Below are 18,521 nucleotides of genomic sequence, written 5' to 3'. Positions count from 1 at the left end.
GGGTTGTAGAACTCTGTGCTTCACATATATGAAATCAATAGCATCTTGATCAAATGGCCATGGTTTGCAGTCATCTTTTGAAATCAGTGAGAACCGTCCCAAAGTATGTCCTTAACAACAGCTTGATCTCCAAAAAAAAATTTGTTCAGAAGAATCTTTACATTTGAGGAAGGACCCTGAAATAGATTCGTTGATGTTCTTTTGCTCTGGTTGAATCTTTGTGCCTTCATTCTGCTTGTTTTTCTCCTTCCCTTTTTATTGGGAACTAAGAAGCAAATCTGTGAGGCTACCCACCACCCTGTTATGGTGCCTCTCCATTCCCCAATGGACAGGTACTTCCTTATCCCCTGAGTGAATGTGTGTGTTTAGTGAATGTATGAAGTGCTATTAAAAAAGGTGGATGGAGGGGAGCAGTGCTCCCCATCCAACCTATGTGTATATATGTGTATGTGGTGCAATAGCTCCGGAGGGTGGAAGTGGTGATCCCACCCTCCGGGGGGTGGTGTGTTGAGGTGTAATTAAAATTGGAGGGATTAGTAGGGCAGCCAGAGGTGGGCGTGCCACCCCCGCGCCACTACTTAGTAGCACAGGCGGCGGCGGCCCCCTCCACCCCCAGCCAGCCCCCCAAGGGTTGGGTATGTAAGTGTGGTGCAACAAGTGGGTGAGCCAGACTAGCTGGGGGTGAGTGACGTGTCCATGTAGGAGTCCTGTCTGGTGTGAGCCCGGCCCGTCCGCATGGCTGGCCACCGCAGAGGGTAGATGGCGCAGAGGGGCACGTGGCACTGCGGGCCCCAGGGACGCGCCGAGCAGCACAACCGGAGACCCCCCGCAGCACCCCCTCGAACCATGCCGGCCACACGGAGCCCCACCCCCCCAGGCGGAGCCAGGCACATCCCCCAGCAGTCCAGGAGGCAACCCCCGCCGCCCGCCGGCCCAGAGCGGCCCGCCCCGCCAAAGCAGGCGGCGGCCGAGCAGGAGAAAGGCCAGCGCCCGCGACACCACAACATAGCACCCTCCACAGGGGGGCGGCCCTGGATCTCCACCAACCGCCCAAGCAGGGCCACCCCGCCAGCCACGGACCGATAGGCAGGCGAACCCAAGCCCCCCCCAGCCAGGCACCGCAACCCCATATCAATGCTGCCGGCAGAGCCCCCCCATCCCTTCCCCTCCCCCTCCCCACGGAGGACACCCCTAATCACCCACGTGTCGACACGGGACATCCCGGAGGAAAGCGGGCCCCAGCCACAAGCCCCACCCCGCCCACCGCGCCAGCGGCACCCTCAGCCAACCCCCAAGCCACCCACCTGGCGCAGCAATGCCTGCCCCCAAGCGAAGGCCACAGCCCCCCCACCAGCATCCCGGGCTGAGGAGCCCCCCCGTGCCAAACCCAACGGGAGAGCAGGCACAGAGCGAAGGCGGAGGAGGGGGGAAAGACAAGACAGGGGGACAGAGGGCAAGAGGAAAGAGTGGCAGAGAAACACGCAGGCCCCCAGCCCCAGGGGCCACCCAGATGTGCACGGAGGGGGCAGAAGAGCAATACCAAACCGCCCTGGGCCGACAAAAGCATCCGAAAGGAACGCACGACTGAGCAGAGGCACCCAAAACACCCCAGCAACCCACCCAGGTCAAGGCCACCCCACAAGCCCATGGAGGTCCAGGACTACAGTTAGATCAGTGTGTTAGTAAAGAGTGGTGCTGGCAGTCGCTTGCAGGCTAAAAATGAAAAACCAAGATTCAATGCAATTAGAAAAGGAGTCCAATGCTCCTCAAAGCAGGTTATTTTATTTTTTCTGAGAGCAGACATATTTTCCATGGAAATAAATTCTGTTCCTGTTTTTTCTTGTAAGAAGAGTATGATATAATCTTCCCTCTGATGACAGCCTTGCCGGTTTCCCAGAGTAAGGACAGTGACACTTCCAGAGAATCGTTTGTTAATAAAAAGTCCTCCCATTCTTTTATCATTTTACCAAATTCACTGTCATTAAGTAATGAAGTATTAAAGCGCCATAGAGAGGATAATTTCTGATTAGAGTCACACTTCAGGGTGAGGGATATTGGGGCATGATCGCTAATGATTATAGGATTTATTTTAGAGGAAATCTTATGTGCGATGGAATTATTTAAGAAAAAAATCAATTCGGGAGAAGGATTTATGCACAGTGGAGAAGAAGGTGTTTTCTTTTTTAGTTGGGTTGTTGCTCATTTTTTTTTTGAATAATGAAAAATGCAGGCCCTGATTTCATAGAAATCTTTGACATCTTGTCTTTATTCAGAGAAAGTAGAATTTGTCCATCAACTTCAGCTTTATAGATCTCTTCAATGTAGTTTTCTTTCACTCCAATCGATTTAAGCCGGGCGCTTTCTTGGGAATCAGTCCATTTATCAGGTGGCTCTTCAGGTTTGTCTGCTAAAAAATAAGAATTTCACACTTAACACTATAAACTTTACTATGTTGGATCTAATTCCGTATGTGAAATAAAATGAAAAACAGCGTGACAACATTGAAAACCAGAATATAAATAGAGCAGCAGTCAGGAGCCTCCATGCATTTCCACTAACAACATGATGTTAAAAATAATCTCATGGATGAGATTGGATGATCTTCAGGGCCAGGTTTGGCCTGCAGATCCTGTGTTTGACGTGTTTAGTTTACAAATAATCTAACTGAACTGATGCAAAACAGCCACACTACAGAGAAAAATCAATGAAGTGTTTGTAACTCACAGCATTGGGCTTGTCATTGTTTGTTCCTCATAAATGGGTAGAAGGCTCCGAGCTGCATCCATCGAACACACAGCTCCTCAGTGGTGTTTCCTCCAAAGCCGCAGACATCTGCACCGACCAAAGGCACCCCGAACAGACTGAACTGCAGCACGGCTGGTGGTCAGTGTTTGTCAGTTAGTTAACCTGAGTTAAAATACTTGAAAAAAAATATTTATACATTTAATCTGGGAATGATTTCAGCACTTTGGCAGGTAAGTGAATTTGAGTGATGGCAGAAACTATCTCAGCGCTGCACCACATTATCCAATTAACTACAGACTGTAGTGAGAAAAAGATTTCTCACCAGGAATGGAGTATCGAAGCTGCTCCCAGTCACTCCTGACATCTCCTGTCCAGACGGCGGAAAATTGTCCAATTCCCAGAAAAGAGGAGCGAGAGAGGACGAAGGGCCTTGTCTGCTGAATATTCATTAGAGCTCTAAGGAGCATGAAAACACAACAGGATTAAAAGACTAAAAAAACTTCTCAACAACCTGGAAAAGGCTTTTTTCACTTGACTGTTAATGCAAGGTGCACATTATTGCAGCCTGACCTGTGCGTGGCGTACGCTTCTGTCAGTCCATACAGGTTGTGCAAGTTGTAGTGAGTTGACAGCTTCTGTTGAGCAGACATGCAAAGAGTTCCTGAGTTCAACTGGCGTCCAACCACTCCTGTTTGATGGGAAAGTGAACACAAAGGCCTCACATTAACGCTACAGTAAATAGTGTAGAAGGCAACATATGAACCTGTTAAGTGTTAGAACCAGTATGTGTGTGCAGAGAGCCTGGTAATGAACTTATCCTCACAAACAGGTGTGTTGGAGCAAAAAAACCCTCCACGATATGGTTTGGACACTCCGACTCTAAATGTTGCTTACTTGGTGTGTAGGGGGGATTCTCAAGATCAGAATCCGGACAGCCGTCCACTGAACCTTGGACAAAACTGGCCGGTTCGTTCATGTCCTGAGTGAAACATGGGAGACAAAAACACCAATATTTCTCTTTCATGATCCAAAAATTCACCGAGGTAAGACGACTCCAGTGACTTTACTTCCTTAGATAACATCTCACTCAACTTCCACTGAGTGATAGAGCAGATATGGGCAATTGGTGGCCCGGGGGCCATATGCGGCCATCAGTCTACTTTTGTGCGGCCCCCAAATAAATACACAAAAAGAAAAAATAATACCCAAGTTGAAATATAAGGCACAAAAAAATACAGAATGATCCCAAAAACACAGAAAATGACAACAAATATACAAACATGACACCATAAACATACAAAATGACAACAAATACAGATAAAATGACTTCAAAATCACACCAAACAGTAACAAATATGAACAAAATAGCCAATATACACAAAATTAATCCAGTCCGTAAATACACAAAATAGAAAATTATACAGCAAAAAATATACAGTGACTCCAAAAAACACAAAATGGCCAAAATATATAAAATGACTCCATAAATAAACGTACGAAATGACTAATAACAGACAATCACAAATATACAAAAAATTACTCCAAAAACACACCAAACAGAAACAAATATGAACAAAATAACACCAAAAACAAACAAAAAGGCAATATACACAAAATTCATTTGAAATATACACAAAACAACAAAAATAAACAAAATGTCTCCAAAAACACACAAAGTGAAGGAAAACACACAAACCATACCTGTATTAATGCTCAGATTGGTCATTATTCTAAACACTGGTATTATTGCTAGTCATGTTCATCAGATAATCATATTTGTGGCCCCCACTGTGATAAAAGTGGCCCATCTCTGATCTAGAGTAACTTAAAACCTTCCAATGACATGGCTTCATACATACAATCCACAAACCATCCACGGGAACTTTAGAGTGAAAGTTTTTAATGAAGTCATCCCACCACACTCTGGTCTCTGGGTTGGTAAAGTCAGGGAAGGCAGTTGGGCCGGGCCAAACCTGTAGAACCAAAAGAGAACCTGATGAACACATTCAGGTCAGGAGAGAAAAGTTGTACACATCCAATAACTAAGAAGAGACAAAGTATATATTACAACCAAAGAATACATTTATTAACCTTCCCAATCAGAACGTGTCCTGTAGCATTTTTGATAAAGACGTCTCGTCTCAGTCATCGAAAGAGGGATACGTTCCAGGTGGGCTGGTGCTGCTGATGCCCGGGTCCTATAACATAATCAGGTAAGAGGGTTTCAGTCACATTTTGGGATTAGCATGACAAAAAATGCTCTGGCTAAGAGGACTAGAATTAATAAATATCCTAACTGTGAAAAAGTCACAATAATCCAGTAAAAAAAATAAGCTAGGAAAGCTGCCAAACTCAAAGATGACCCACCAAAATGAGGATGTACTTCATGCCTCTCTTGTGAAACTCCTCCACCATCTCTGGAAGACCCCCAAATCTCAGTGGGTCAAAGGTGAACACTCGTCGCTCACTGGCATAATCCAAGTCATTCCACTGCACATCCTGGATGAAGATCAGATCAAACTTTGATCACGAGAGACAGTTTAAAAGAAAAAAATCAGTGTATGAAAATCACCTCAGAAATACTTTTACTTTATTTAACAGAACGTTAGAAACTTAATTAATGAAGTTTGGTTAACACTGTTCGTTACCAAAGGAAAGTTAGCTTCATGCATATGTTGCACAACCCATTGAGTTGCATTAGTGGTCGTGTAGCCCCAGCGACACAGATGAAAGCCCAGTGACCAATAAGGAGGCATCATGGGGTAGCCTAGAGAAGGGAAAAAATAAGAAATCTATTTTACACACTGTGCAAAAAAATTATTAAATCACTCATCCATCCATCCATCCATTTTCTTCCACTTTTATCCGGGGCCGGGTTGCGTAGGCAGCAGTCTCAGCAGAGATGCCCAGACCTCCCGATCCACGCAGACCTCCTCCAGCCGTTCTGGGGGGACCCCGAGGCGACACCAGGCCAGCTCAGAGACATAGTCCCTACAACGTGTCCTGGGCCTTCCACAAGGCCTCTTCCCAATAGGACATGCCTGAAACACCTCCTGAGGGAGGCGACCAGGAGACATCCGAAACAGATGCACGAGCCACCTCAGCTGGCTCCTTTCGACGTGAAAGAGCAGCGACTCTACTCCGAGCTCCTCCCGAGTGACTGAGCTTCTCACCCTATCTCGAAGGGTGCGCCCAGCCACCCTGAGAAGGAAACTCATTTCGGCCGCCTGTATCCACGATCTTGTCCTTTCGGTCATTACCCAAATCTCATGACCATAGGTGAGGATAGGAACGTAGATCGATCAGTAAATTGAGAGCTTTCCCCCCCGACTCAGCTCCCTCTTCACCACAACAGTCCAATACAGCGACCGCATCACTGCTGACGCTGCACCGATCCGTCTATCGATCTCACGCTCCATTCGACCCTCACTCGTGAACAAGACCCCGAGATACTTGAACTCCTCCACTTGAGGCAAGGACTCTCCACCAACCGAGAGACGGGAAGCCACCTTTTTCCAGTGGAGAACCATGGCCTCAGATTTGGAGGTGCTGATCCTCATCCCGGCCGCTTCACACTCGGCTGCAAACTGCCCCAGTGCACGCTGAAGGTCCTGATTTGATGATGAAATCCTGAGGTTCCCAAATCGGACCCCCTCCTGTCCCTGGCTGCACCTAGAAAATTTGTCCATAAAAGTAATGAACGGAACCGGTGACAAAGGGCAGCCCTGGCGGAGACCAACATGCACTGGGAACAGGTCTGACTTACTGACGGCATTGCAAACCAGGCTCCTGCTGCGGTCATACAGGGAACGGACAGCCCATAGCAGAGGGCCCCGGACCCCATACTCCCGGAGCACCCCCCACAAGGCACCACAAGGGACACGGTCGAACGCCTTCTCCAGATCCACAAAGCACACGTGGACTGGTTGGGCGAACTCCCACGAACCCTCGAGCACCCGATGAAGGGTATAGAGCTGGTCCAGTGTGCCGCGACGAAAACCACATTGTTCCTCCTGAATCCGAGGTTCGCCTATCGGCCGGATCCTCCTCGCCAGCACCCTGGAGTAGACCTTGCCGGGGAGGCTGAGGAGTGTGATCCCTCTGTAGTTGGTGCACACCCTCCGATCCCCCTTCTTAAAGAGAGGGACCACCACCCCGGTCAGCCAATCCAGAGGCACTGTCCCCAACTGCCACGCGATGTTGCAGAGAAGTGTCAACCAAGACAGTCCTACAACATCCAGAGACTTAAGGTACTCAGGACGAATCTCATCCACCCCCGGAGCCCTGCCCCCGAGGAGCTTTCCAACCACCTCGGTTACTTCAGCCCGGGTGATGGGCGAGTCCGCCTCTGAGTCCCCAACCTCTGCTTCCTCATCGGAAAACGTGGCAGAGGGATTGTCTCGGACACTCGGGTGAAGAGAGTGGTTGAGCTGTCAACCGATCACCACCTGGTGGTGAGCTGGATCCGCTGGGAGGGGAGGAAGCCGGTCAGACCTGGCAGGCCCAAACGTGTGGTGAGGGTCTGTTGGGAATATCTGGTGGATCCCTCTGTCAGTGGGGTCTTCAACTCTTACCTCCGGATGAGCTTCTCCCAGATCCCGAGGGAGGTGGGAGACATGGAGTCCGAGTGGACCATGTTCTCCTCCTCTATTGTTGATGCGGCCGTTCGCAGCTGTGGCCGTAAAGTCTCTGGTGCCTGTCGCGGCGGCAATCCCCAAACCCGGTGGTGGCGCCCGGAAGTAAAGGATGCCGTCAAGCTGAAGAAGGAGACCTACCTGGCCTTTTTGGCTGGTAGGACTCCGGAGGCAGCCGAGAGGTACCGGCAGGCCAAGCGTGCTGCGTGCTGCGGCCCGCGCGGTCGCAGAGGCAAAAACTCGGGTCTGGGAAGAGTTCGGAGAAGCCATGGAGGAGGACTATCGGTTGGTCTCGAAGAGATTCTGACAAACCGTTCGGCACCTCAGGAGGGGGAAGCAGTGCTTCACCAACAATGTTTACAGTGCAGGGGGGGGCTGTTGACCTCAACTGGGGATGTTGTTGGGGGGTGGAAGGAGTACTTCGAGGGTCTCCTCAATCCCACTGATTAAATCAATTTTAGTGAATTTATCCTAAAAAATGAAAACATACATTTGTGTCACTAATGCAACTTCACAACAGTCAATCGTACCAATGATCTGTAGGTACTGTCGTATCACACTTTGAGGGTCTGGGCCCAGGAAAACGTACAAATCCAGGATCCCCCCTGTGGAGACCCAAGTGAGAGCAGCAGTGGGCTGCAACATCACCTCTATGGAGACATTTAAGAAGACGGGTTGGAATCAAAAACATTGATTAGTGTCTGTGTGAGAGTTTAAACAGGGACTTGGGAGGAGTTTTATTACCGATTGCATTGCTGTTGAGGAGAAAAACTCCATGTGCAAAACCATCCTCCTCCTGCACTATGTAGAAGGGGTGGGAGCCATAGAGGTTTACATCAGCCTGAGGTGAGAAAGGAAAAGATTAGATTTTGTATTTAGTATGTGTATTTTACCACAATGAGAAGAAAAAAAAAAATCAAACAAGGAAAAAAGAGAATAAATGGTTACAAAAGCCTGCATGTGAAGCCTGTATATGTTCAAAAAGGAATATAAACATATGATCTTACCCTTTGTAATATCTAGAACTATACATTAATCTTCTTATAATATACAAATTTCCACTATAGATTAGTACCATCATGTTCCACCAGCTGCTTCTGTCTACAGCAGTGTTTTTCAACCTCTGGGTGGTAACACCATGTGGGGTCGCCTTAAATGTCTAGTTATTTGTAAATAAAAAATTAAATAAATAAAAAATAAACCATTACTGATCAAAAATTACATTTTTAAATGTTTAAAATTATTATTGTTTTTCAAATAACAACTGCATTTTATATATAAACGTTCTCAAAAATACATCTAGTTTAAATTAAATGCAGTATAACTACTCTGTATTTGTAACGCACTTTAATAAACATAACATGATCAAAAACGAATTATAGAAAAAAAGGGAAAAACGTCCCTGGGGTCGCCAGGTAATTTGTGAGATCAAAATGGGGTCACGACCCGAAAAAGGTTGGAAGCCACTGGTCTACAGCACAGTTGGGGTCAATTATAATTGTAATCATGTAATTGATAATTAATTACAATTATTGCGTGGATAAAATTGTATTTTTATTGATTAGGAAGCCTAACCAATAAAAAGGAAATAAATTACCGGTAGATGACAGATATTTGTTTTTAGTATATTTTACAGCTGATTTAGGATCCATTATCATAAGAGATGGTTAACTTTTATTGGGTTATTTATTAAAAGCTCAGTAATTGTGAATAATTGTTATTGAACTTTAGTAACTGAGAACGCAAATGTAATGGACTTTCTGAGAAAGTGGAAAAAAATGCTGGTGACCATAATCGTAAATTGATTTGTAATTGAAAACGTAATTGTAACTGAAAAAAGTCATTAAGTCCAACCCTGGTCTACAGTGTCCTCACATGAGGCGCCATGTCTCTGTTCCAGAAAGTCAGAGAAGTCCAGTTAAGATCCAGGATGAGAGTGGTGTGATGTTCCCCCAGGCCAGAGACGAGGGTGGAGGCCAACATGGTGGACAGCTGAAGATACTGGTCAGCAAAGAGCAGAGGAGCCACCGTGGTGTCCATACTGAGGAGGACCAACACACACAGCAATAGAATAATCACCATCAAACAGATGGACATTCATAATAATTCACTTTCAGTTTGTGTTTGTTTGTTTCAGTTTCAATATTCAAACATAAATCACAATTTAATAATATATAACAAGACAAACAGGCAATGCAACAAAGTACATTTGATTTGCCTTTATCAAATAATGCAAAACAAATAAATGAATAAATGTGTGTATATATACTGTATATATATAAATAAATAAATACACACACATATACCTTCCTTTATATACAACATTTAATAAAGAACACTTTATACTCTTTATACTAATTTTCTACTGCTTCACATAACTTACTAAACCATATAAATAGCGTCACACACTTTTATTTCTTCACCAACATTAATAATACGAATAATAAGAAGAAAAATAATACAATTTATTTATAATGCACTTTACATTTAAAACAAATATCAAAGTGCAACAATGGGTGCACAGGAATAAAAGCAGGTTTAAAAATTAAAAACAGAAAGTGAGCCGTACAATATTAAAAACAGAATAAAAGAAACAGCTGAGGGCTGCTGAGGGCAGAATGTCAAAGTTTTTTACTAGATGGAGAACGCTCTATGGTAGAGGAAGGACATTATTCTAGAATTTAACCCCTAACACAGACAGACATCATTGTTTTACTTCTAATCTTGCTTTTGGTGAAATAAATATAAATTGATCTCTTATTAGGCTATATTTGCTGGTCTGTAGTGAAAAGTATTTTTGAACGCCTTCTGGAAGAGCATTTATTTTACATTTGAACATTTTCTGTTATTTTAAAATAAACAATATCTTTAAATTTCACGAGTTTTGATTTAACAATAAATGGATGTGTGTGGTCATAATATCCTGCTTATTTTTAATCAACTATACAGCCTTCTTTTTGTTTTTGCAATAAAACAAAATCATTTGATTATGGCTTCAAAAGTGGTTCCCCAGAGTTCTACACAGTATGTTGTATATGACAGTATCAAAGTACAATACATTGTAAACAAGGAATTGGAATGAGGTAAATCTTTTGTTTTATATAACACAACAACATTCTTTATGGCTCCTACTGTGTTGTTTTTAACATATTACACATATTTACACTAAAACTCTAACCAAAGAGTGGTGGCCTAGTGGTTAAGGATGCTGGGCTTATAATCAGAGGGTTACCAGTTCAAGCCTCACCTGGGCCATCACTGTGGGATGTTGAGCAAGTCCCTTAACCCTGAACTGCTCCCCAGGCACTGCAAAAATGGCTGCCCACAGCTCCTCAGGGATGGGTTAAATGCAGAGGACAAATTCCATGTATGTTACAACATTACATGGCCAATTAAAGGCGAAAGCCCCGATTTAATCTTAATCTTTAAATAACTTTATCAATTTACAAATACACTTAGTATTTATTAGGCAGCAAGTGAATATCCTTAAAGTTAGTTTGTTAGAAACAGGAAAACAGTCTAATCTAAGAAGATTTGAATGATTTAAGGGAGTTTAGTCATAAGGGAGAAAAACTCTTCCTGTGTGGGTTAAACTATAAATACTTAAAACTTTCTTAAACCAACACAGAACTGGTTATTGACGAACATTCACAATCCTTCATGTCTCGTTCTACTTCACCAAACTGTGCTCACATCACCCTTCTGTTAGATTTCCGTCGCACTATAAAGCCAAACGGGTCGTGCTGGTATTGGATGGTGTATAAGACTTCAGCAGCATCCGCATTGCTCTGAGGAACAACACCTGGGATTTGAACCTCATACCGCTGAGATGATGGGTCCTTTACCTTCAGAGAAAAAGAGTATCAGTAACGTCCACCAACAGCGTATTCAGAGCAGTGTGTGAAAAACAAAGCACATTATTTTAAGTGTTTACAACTGTCAAAACATGCTGTTTGTTTATGTTTTTATTGTCTTGTTCTTCAGTGTTACAAGTTTCTTCCTGGTTAAAGGTTAAATTCCTTCTCCATTGTAGATTGTTTGGGATTGCTACATGCATGTATGTTTTCTTATTTTTATTGATGATGTCCAGTCCCTTAAACTGACTGTGTGGTATTAGGTGCTGTCTAAAAATAATTTGACTGGTGTTGAAATAAAAGTATAGTGAAAGTATAATCAAAACCAAGTATTTTATTTATTTAGAAAAGGAACAGTATATATTAATGAACATATGAGATATGTAATTCTGTCAGATTTTAGCCACGGGCTAATTTCCATCTGTTGTCGCTGGACAAGCTGATGATTCCATTAAAAACATACAAAACATTATAATCACAAGCTCACACATTAGGGCCACAGACAACAGGAAATACACATTAAGATCACAAACAACAGCAAAGTCAACACAGTACAGGACAGGAGAGATTTACCACCACAAACTCAGGTGTGGTCAGGCAGGAAAAAAGACAACACTCATGTAATCCCATGTCCTTTTTTTTCAAGATTTTAATTGGTGCTAAATGCTGCATAGGAACTAGAACTGTGCCAATACATCGATTATTAGATTAATCGCGAATCGACACATGACGATTCGATATCGATTCATAAATGTTAAAAATCGACAGTTTTTTGTAATAACTAAATGACAGGAATGCAACAGCTGCTCGCGGAATGAAAGTTAATGGTCCCATATCATGCTATTTTTCACCCATCTCCTTTTGTTCAAAGAACCCCAAAAACATAGTATTTGAGGTTTATTTTCCCAAACTCACCTGTTTTCTAGAGTTTTAGCCTCTGAAAAGTCACTTTCTGAGAAACTCTACACAAATAGGCTGATTTGCGGTCTACTTACAGTATGCATGTTCATGAGTGGGCGTGTCTATAGATGGGACACTGACTTTGTCTTCCTCGCACGTTGACGTAGGGCCAGAGGATGGCCCGCCTTCCTCCCACTCACTCCGTAGCCAAGCTCATTCTGCTTTATAGACACGAAGCAGAACGTGGGGGCGGGGCGTTCGCCGGTACATACATAGACTGTAGAAAATACATTTATAGCACTGCGCGAAGGACGCTGAAATGCTCACCTTTGTGGGCGTGTCTGTTTACATGTCAATCATGGCAGAGATCTTCCTGGAGGCGCAGTTTCTCCAGCTCAGTGCCGCATCAAATTCGTCATCAAAGTGGGAACGCGTCATCAAATTGGAGCGAGGTGTTTGGGCTCACCCTGCAGTAAGAAAGGAACAAATCACCCTCTAACTAACGATTGAGGGAATCAGTGAAAAAACACTTTGGGCATGTGTATGAAGCCCAAATAGCACTTTTATAATGTTTAAAACACAGAAAAGTTGATTTAAAGTAGCACATGTCACCCAGACACCTGAAGGAACAGACCAGGTGAAGGAGACGATAGCAGCAGCTAACTCTTTAGCTACAATTACTGAGCGGGAGATTCGTTCATCCGGATTAAAAACTAGCATTTGACGGAATTAAGTGCTGTATCCTATTATTTCAAAGTTGGCCAAGAGGTATCTGGACATTTTCTCCACAGCGGTGCACAGCGACCAGCTCTGGGTTGGCCTGGATGGGCCCGGTGGCGGCTCGTGGGCCGCGAGTATTACAGCGTCGCCCCTGCGCCGCTTCCCGGGGCCATGGACAAGGATACATCGCTGTGCCCTCTCCGCTCTGCAGCGATGTCAACCACCCACCCGACTCATCTTGAAACACAAACACAGCGGAGCACACTTAATTAGGAACATGTTGACCAGCTCCTTTTCTTACACAGTGTAAAATCCTAACCATGATGACATAAATGGTGATAATGAAGACGGCATTGATGACGAGTCCCTGGCAGGATTTCATTATTTATAACATGATAAATGATCACCGTGGTTTTTTTTTTTTTTTTTTTTTTAAATCAATCCACATTTTATTTAAAAACCCAAAATCCACAAGAGAGCTGATATTGTAAGTTTTATATGTTTTTAAAGCTGCTTTGATTATGCACAGCAAAATGTTTAGTTTCTTATGGGATTTATGCAGCTCTAGAAGAAGTCCATCCATCCATCTTCATACCCGCTTACTCCCGTTTATCAGGGTTGCGGGGGTCTGCCAGTGCCTATCTCCGGCTCTCATAGGGCGCTGGGCGGGGGTACACCCTGGACAGGGCGCCAGTCCATCACAGGGTAACACAGACAGACAACCACTCACTCACTCATACACTCCTATGGGCAATTTAGAGACTCCAATCAACGTTACAGTCATGTTTTTGGATTGCGGGAGGAAGCCGGAGTACCCGGAGGAAACCCACGCAGTGCGGGGAGAACATGCAAACTCCACACAGAAAGGACCCAAGTGTCCACCCCAGGACCTTCTTGCTGTGAGGCGGACGTGCTAATCACTATGCCACTGTGCGCCCTTCTAGAAGAAGTCTTTTTTTATTTCTTTTACTGAATAAGCTTGCTTTTATGTCAGTCCAGGATGAATAATTGTAAAAGCTGATTTATTATTTTCATATTGTTATATTCATTTATTTTGAAATATGATTACTGTTGGATTTGGTAATTTAATTTGACATAAATAAAGATAATGATGATACATCTGTTTGGTTACTTTCAATAATGGATACTGACATATATACCTGGTTTAAAAGTATGAAATTGCCACAAAGTGTGAAAAAAAAAAAAAAAAGAATGATAATCTTGATAATTGTTAATATTGTATATTAATTGTATCGTTGCACCCTGAATTGTATTCAAATCGAATCGTGAGGTGCCCTTAGATGGTACACCTCCAATATAATCATAAAGTTATTTTTTTGTATTGATGAAAACAACACACTGTTCTGAAGAGGAAACCCCATCAGTGAACTTTCCCTTAGAATCCCAGTGTACTCACAGTGAGATGCAGGCAGTCTGCATTTAGCTCCATCACCTCCAGGCTCAGAGTTGAAACATTTTTGGGGAGTAAGGGGGCATTTCACGTGTACAATTTCATACTTGGCTTCTTTCTCGTGATTTGTGTCACTATCTTCTGGCCAGAATCGCAATGTGAGCAGAAACAGGGCACCTGGCAGGCACTTTTTCTTATCAGATGAGAACTGGCGTCTCAGAGCTTGTAGATCTTTCAGCGACGCCACCTTCTGGGTTTCTGGTGACTGGCATTTCAGAGAAATTTGAGTCAAAATGTAATTCACAATGTCTCTTTGGCCAAAGTTTGACTAAATTGAATTGCTTTCGTAGAGAGAGAGAATATTTTTAAGAAGACAGACAGAATCTCTTTGCTCAGTCAGCATGGAGAGAATAGTTGTAAAGCTACCTCCTCCAAGATGGTAGATAATCATTATATTTTGGAAAAGGTATCAGGTTGGCTGAAACTGACAGGTTATGTTGCAGAGGTCCAGCAGAAAATGCTTCACTGAAAGTATTTTCCATACTCTGAAAACTTTTTTGACAGCCATGTCTGGAGATAGCGTATTTTCTCTTCAAGACTCTCTGTGGTATCTTCATCTGAGCCGTTGTCTGTCTGAAAGTATCTGAGATCCTCTGAAATCCCCTCCAAAGCATCTTGCATTGTCTTGTGAAGTTTTTTCAAACGGTCATGAAAGAGCCGCCAAGAACATTCAATGTCCTTTGGAATGTAATCTGTTAGTAAGTACCTCAAATATTCTGAACGGCCATTAGTTGCATTCTTAAACACTGGCAAGGAAGAGATCAGTTTCAGCAGATCACAGCTCACCTCAACTTCTGAGAAATATCCATATGTGTTAAGATGTTCCCGATCATTTTTGGCTGCTCTCTCACATTCTTGAAAACACTCAATGGCTTTGAGAGCAGTTTTAACAGCATCTGCTGTATTTTGAGCATTGATTTGGTTGTTGTCAATCTCCTTGCATTTTGCTTGAAACCATTTTCTGTAAACCTGCCCTTTGGTGTGAAGAATGTAGGAGTTGTTTGGCATTTGTTTGGCTGCTGTTTCTGCCCAGTGTTCAGCCTCTTCAAACTTTTCATATTTATAATGAAGTCGAGCAAGTTGTTGCGCAAAAAACGAGTCATCGCTGAAACGGTAATATGCTTTTTCAAGTAGTTGGATTGCTTCGTTTGGGGTTCCCTCATTTTTGCACACATGATCAATAAGTGGTGAAAATAAACTGTCATACTCATCCCCTTTGCTTATTCTGGAACGTTTAATGAAAAGTTGTCTCAGAAATGACTGATAATCGTCTTGTCTAAACGTGTGCTCAAAAAGAACATCGTTACAGAGTAAATCCATTGCCAAACTGCCTAGGCTCTGTTGGGGTCCTAGAAGTTGTTGAAGAATTTCTTTTGCAACAATTTGGTGAATTATTCTGATTGACTCAATGTGAGTCTTGTCATCTTTAAGGTGCAAGAAGACAAGTTTAGCTTGATCACTGAGTAATTTCTCAAACTCGTGTTGATGTAACTGCTCAAAGTGAATGGTTAAGGCAAGCATGGCTTCACAATGGGATTGAGAGATGAAAGAGTTATGAACATAAGTGTTCAGCAAGGCCACATAATGAATAAGACGAGTGACAACAGACTGGCGGTCAATGTCTTCAAGCAAATGTTTCACAAACTGTTCAACATAGCCTTTATCAAATTCTTCACTCATTAAAACAAAAGTGAGGATGAATTGAGGCTTGTATGTTTTCTCAAGTGCTTGCCGCTTACCAGCAAACTTTATCTTCTCTTCAGGAGACAATTTTTGAGTGACAGACACATTGTGTAGAGGAGACTCTTTGCATTTTTTTTCTGGATCATGGCAACGTCGGCAGCTCAATAGAATAAAACAAAGTGTTCCAAACTGGACTTCTTTTGTCTTAATGGCAACCTCAAGTTCATTCCTCAGATCATCAAGGTATTCTTTGGTGGTGTCTTCAATGAGGAGGAGGGTTGGAAGACACCTCTGTGGGTTTTTTTCTTCATATTCTCTCAGGTCGACTGCATGCTGTGCAACAAGAGATGCTGGCTGAGAAGGTTTTACAACTGCGCAACGCAACTCTTTTCTATTGTTCCACAACACCAGTTTTGCTACAGTGCTTCCACCACTTCCTGGGTGATGATAGATGTTTATGACCATGACTGGTGTTTGATCTGCATTATTATTCAAAGCATCTTTGAGAATTTTCAAGGTGTCATTATATGCATCCCTTTGAATTATGTTTCCAACAAAGTTGTGCTCAGCCAGCCAAAAATTCAACCAGGTCACTCTAGCTCCACGGTAGAACTGGTTTTCAATATTTTCTTTCTCTTCATCAATGAAGTCTTCTTTTGTTTCATCACAATGATCAACTGTCAGGACTTCAAGAGAGTACATCCGTTCCTCAACTTCTGTTTCAAACAGACAAGTCCCTTGAACAAAGACTGGTAAGTGTTTTTTAGCACAGGCATTGACAGGCTGCAATCGCTGCACAGTTGCATTAACATGGCTCATTTTTATCCCAACAACACTGCAATTGTCAACAGCTTCTCTTACACAAAACGCTTCCGCAAAGCTTTGCCATTTATGAAAGTTTTCCTCTGATTCACAAATGCAGATGATGTCATCATGACCTTTCATTTCTGTGAAAAACCCATCGAAAGTGTACAATAGAGGTTTCTCCACTGGCGTTGTGAGAAGAAAAATGACCTGAAAAACACCTTTAGGTAAGATATGTTTACAGATCAAAGACAGAGATTCTTTCAGTAATGTCCTTTTTGTCTTGATCCATGTCATTTCATCATAAGAACTTTCATTTCCTCTAAAGTCAGTTCGGCCATTGCAAAAGATCCAACTTGTTTGGTCGAACAGATTCATTTGTTTTGTGAATTCCTGGATGTTCATGCCACTGGGTATGCTATAATTCTGCAAAAAATGCATGTTTGCAGAGTGATGTTGAAGGTATTTAGAGCAAAGCCCTGATGTCTTTGAATCTGCGTCAAAGTCAAACACGCAGAACAGGTTCATGTTGAGCAACCAGTCAATGTTGCAAAGATCTTCAGGATTCAATTTATTTGTGACAAGAATGAACCATTTTTCGTGTTCAATAAACTTTTTGCCACTTGTCATTAGCATTGTGAGCTTTCGTCCAAGGTTTTGACAGAGTCCAGGAGCACAGAAGAACTGATTTTTCTCTGCCTCTTTTCTTAGCGAGTCTCGAATTTCGACCATCGGAAAAAAATCCCAGAGGTTTTTGCCTTTCACTGGTTTTGTCTTTGAACCCACTCGCTGCAGGATCAATTCTTTCGCAAATTTCACTTTGTTGGTTGACTCTCTAAAATTTGGTAATTTGACTCTGTACACCTTACCCTCAACAATATGTATTGAAGGTACAATATCAACTTCAACAACATACCTTTCATCATTTTTTTCTTGATCCATGACCTCAACAAACCTTGGAGATCGGACACATTTGCACACATCCTCTTTGTCTGAAGAAACACTCCTATCAATGTATTTCAGGGCATCTAAAAAAATGTGCTTGTCTTCCACTGGTATTCCTATTATTTCACCATGCTTATAATCTGTATCACCGTGCAAATAATCCACATCTTCTTTGCTGCCAATCACACCAAAGTGTATTGTTCCATTTGTTCTGACATTCATACAGCCAATTGCAAATTTCAGGACCTCTCTGGCAAAGTTCACTTGGAGCCGAGTGCTGTCCAATAAAGCATCTGCGGCAAATAACTTATACTCATGGCATGGTTGGATCAGATTAAAAGCACCCGATGCAGGTGGTAGAACTCTGTGCTTCACATATGAAAAATAAATAGCATCTTGATCAAATGGCCGTGGTTTGCAGTCATCTTTTGAAATCAGTGAGAACTGTCCTGGAGCGGACTGTGTGTCCGTAACAACAGCTTGATCTCCAAAAGATTTTTGTTCAGAAGAATCTTTACTTTTTGTGGAAGTCTTTGTGCCTTCATTCTGCTTGTTTTTCTCCTTCCCTTTTTGTTGGAAACTAAGAAGATCATTTCTTTTATGAATAATGAAAAATGCAGGCCCTGATTTCATAGAAATACTTGACATCAGGTGGTCTTGATTTAGAGAAAGTAGAATTTGTCCATCAACTCCATTTTTATAGATCTCTTCAATGTAGTTTTCATTCACTCCAATTGATCTAAGCCAGGCGCTTACTTGTAAATC

At 42.8% G+C, this 18,521-nt stretch overlaps 1 protein-coding gene across 1 annotated transcript; it reads right to left on the bottom strand.

The window, feature by feature from the left end:
* Positions 1 to 2,237: 2,237 nt before the first annotated feature.
* Positions 2,238 to 14,315, bottom strand: LOC114468886 (lysosomal alpha-glucosidase-like). Its single transcript, XM_028456022.1, is given in 15 exon segments — positions 2,238 to 2,407; positions 2,725 to 2,877; positions 3,068 to 3,201; positions 3,316 to 3,433; positions 3,640 to 3,724; positions 4,605 to 4,718; positions 4,837 to 4,892; positions 4,895 to 4,943; positions 5,113 to 5,265; positions 5,394 to 5,512; positions 7,910 to 8,029; positions 8,124 to 8,220; positions 9,255 to 9,420; positions 11,073 to 11,224; positions 14,271 to 14,315. Coding segments are annotated over 14 exon segments (1,536 nt in total). The 5' UTR covers positions 14,304 to 14,315; the 3' UTR covers positions 2,238 to 2,407; positions 2,725 to 2,737.
* Positions 14,316 to 18,521: the final 4,206 nt, after the last annotated feature.

Source organism: Gouania willdenowi, chromosome 8 (genome assembly GCF_900634775.1).
Source record: "Gouania willdenowi chromosome 8, fGouWil2.1, whole genome shotgun sequence".
Classification (NCBI taxonomy): Eukaryota; Metazoa; Chordata; class Actinopteri; order Blenniiformes; family Gobiesocidae; genus Gouania; species Gouania willdenowi.
The sequence above is the reverse complement of the archived record's forward strand: the minus strand, read 5'-3'. Positions and strand labels throughout refer to the sequence as shown.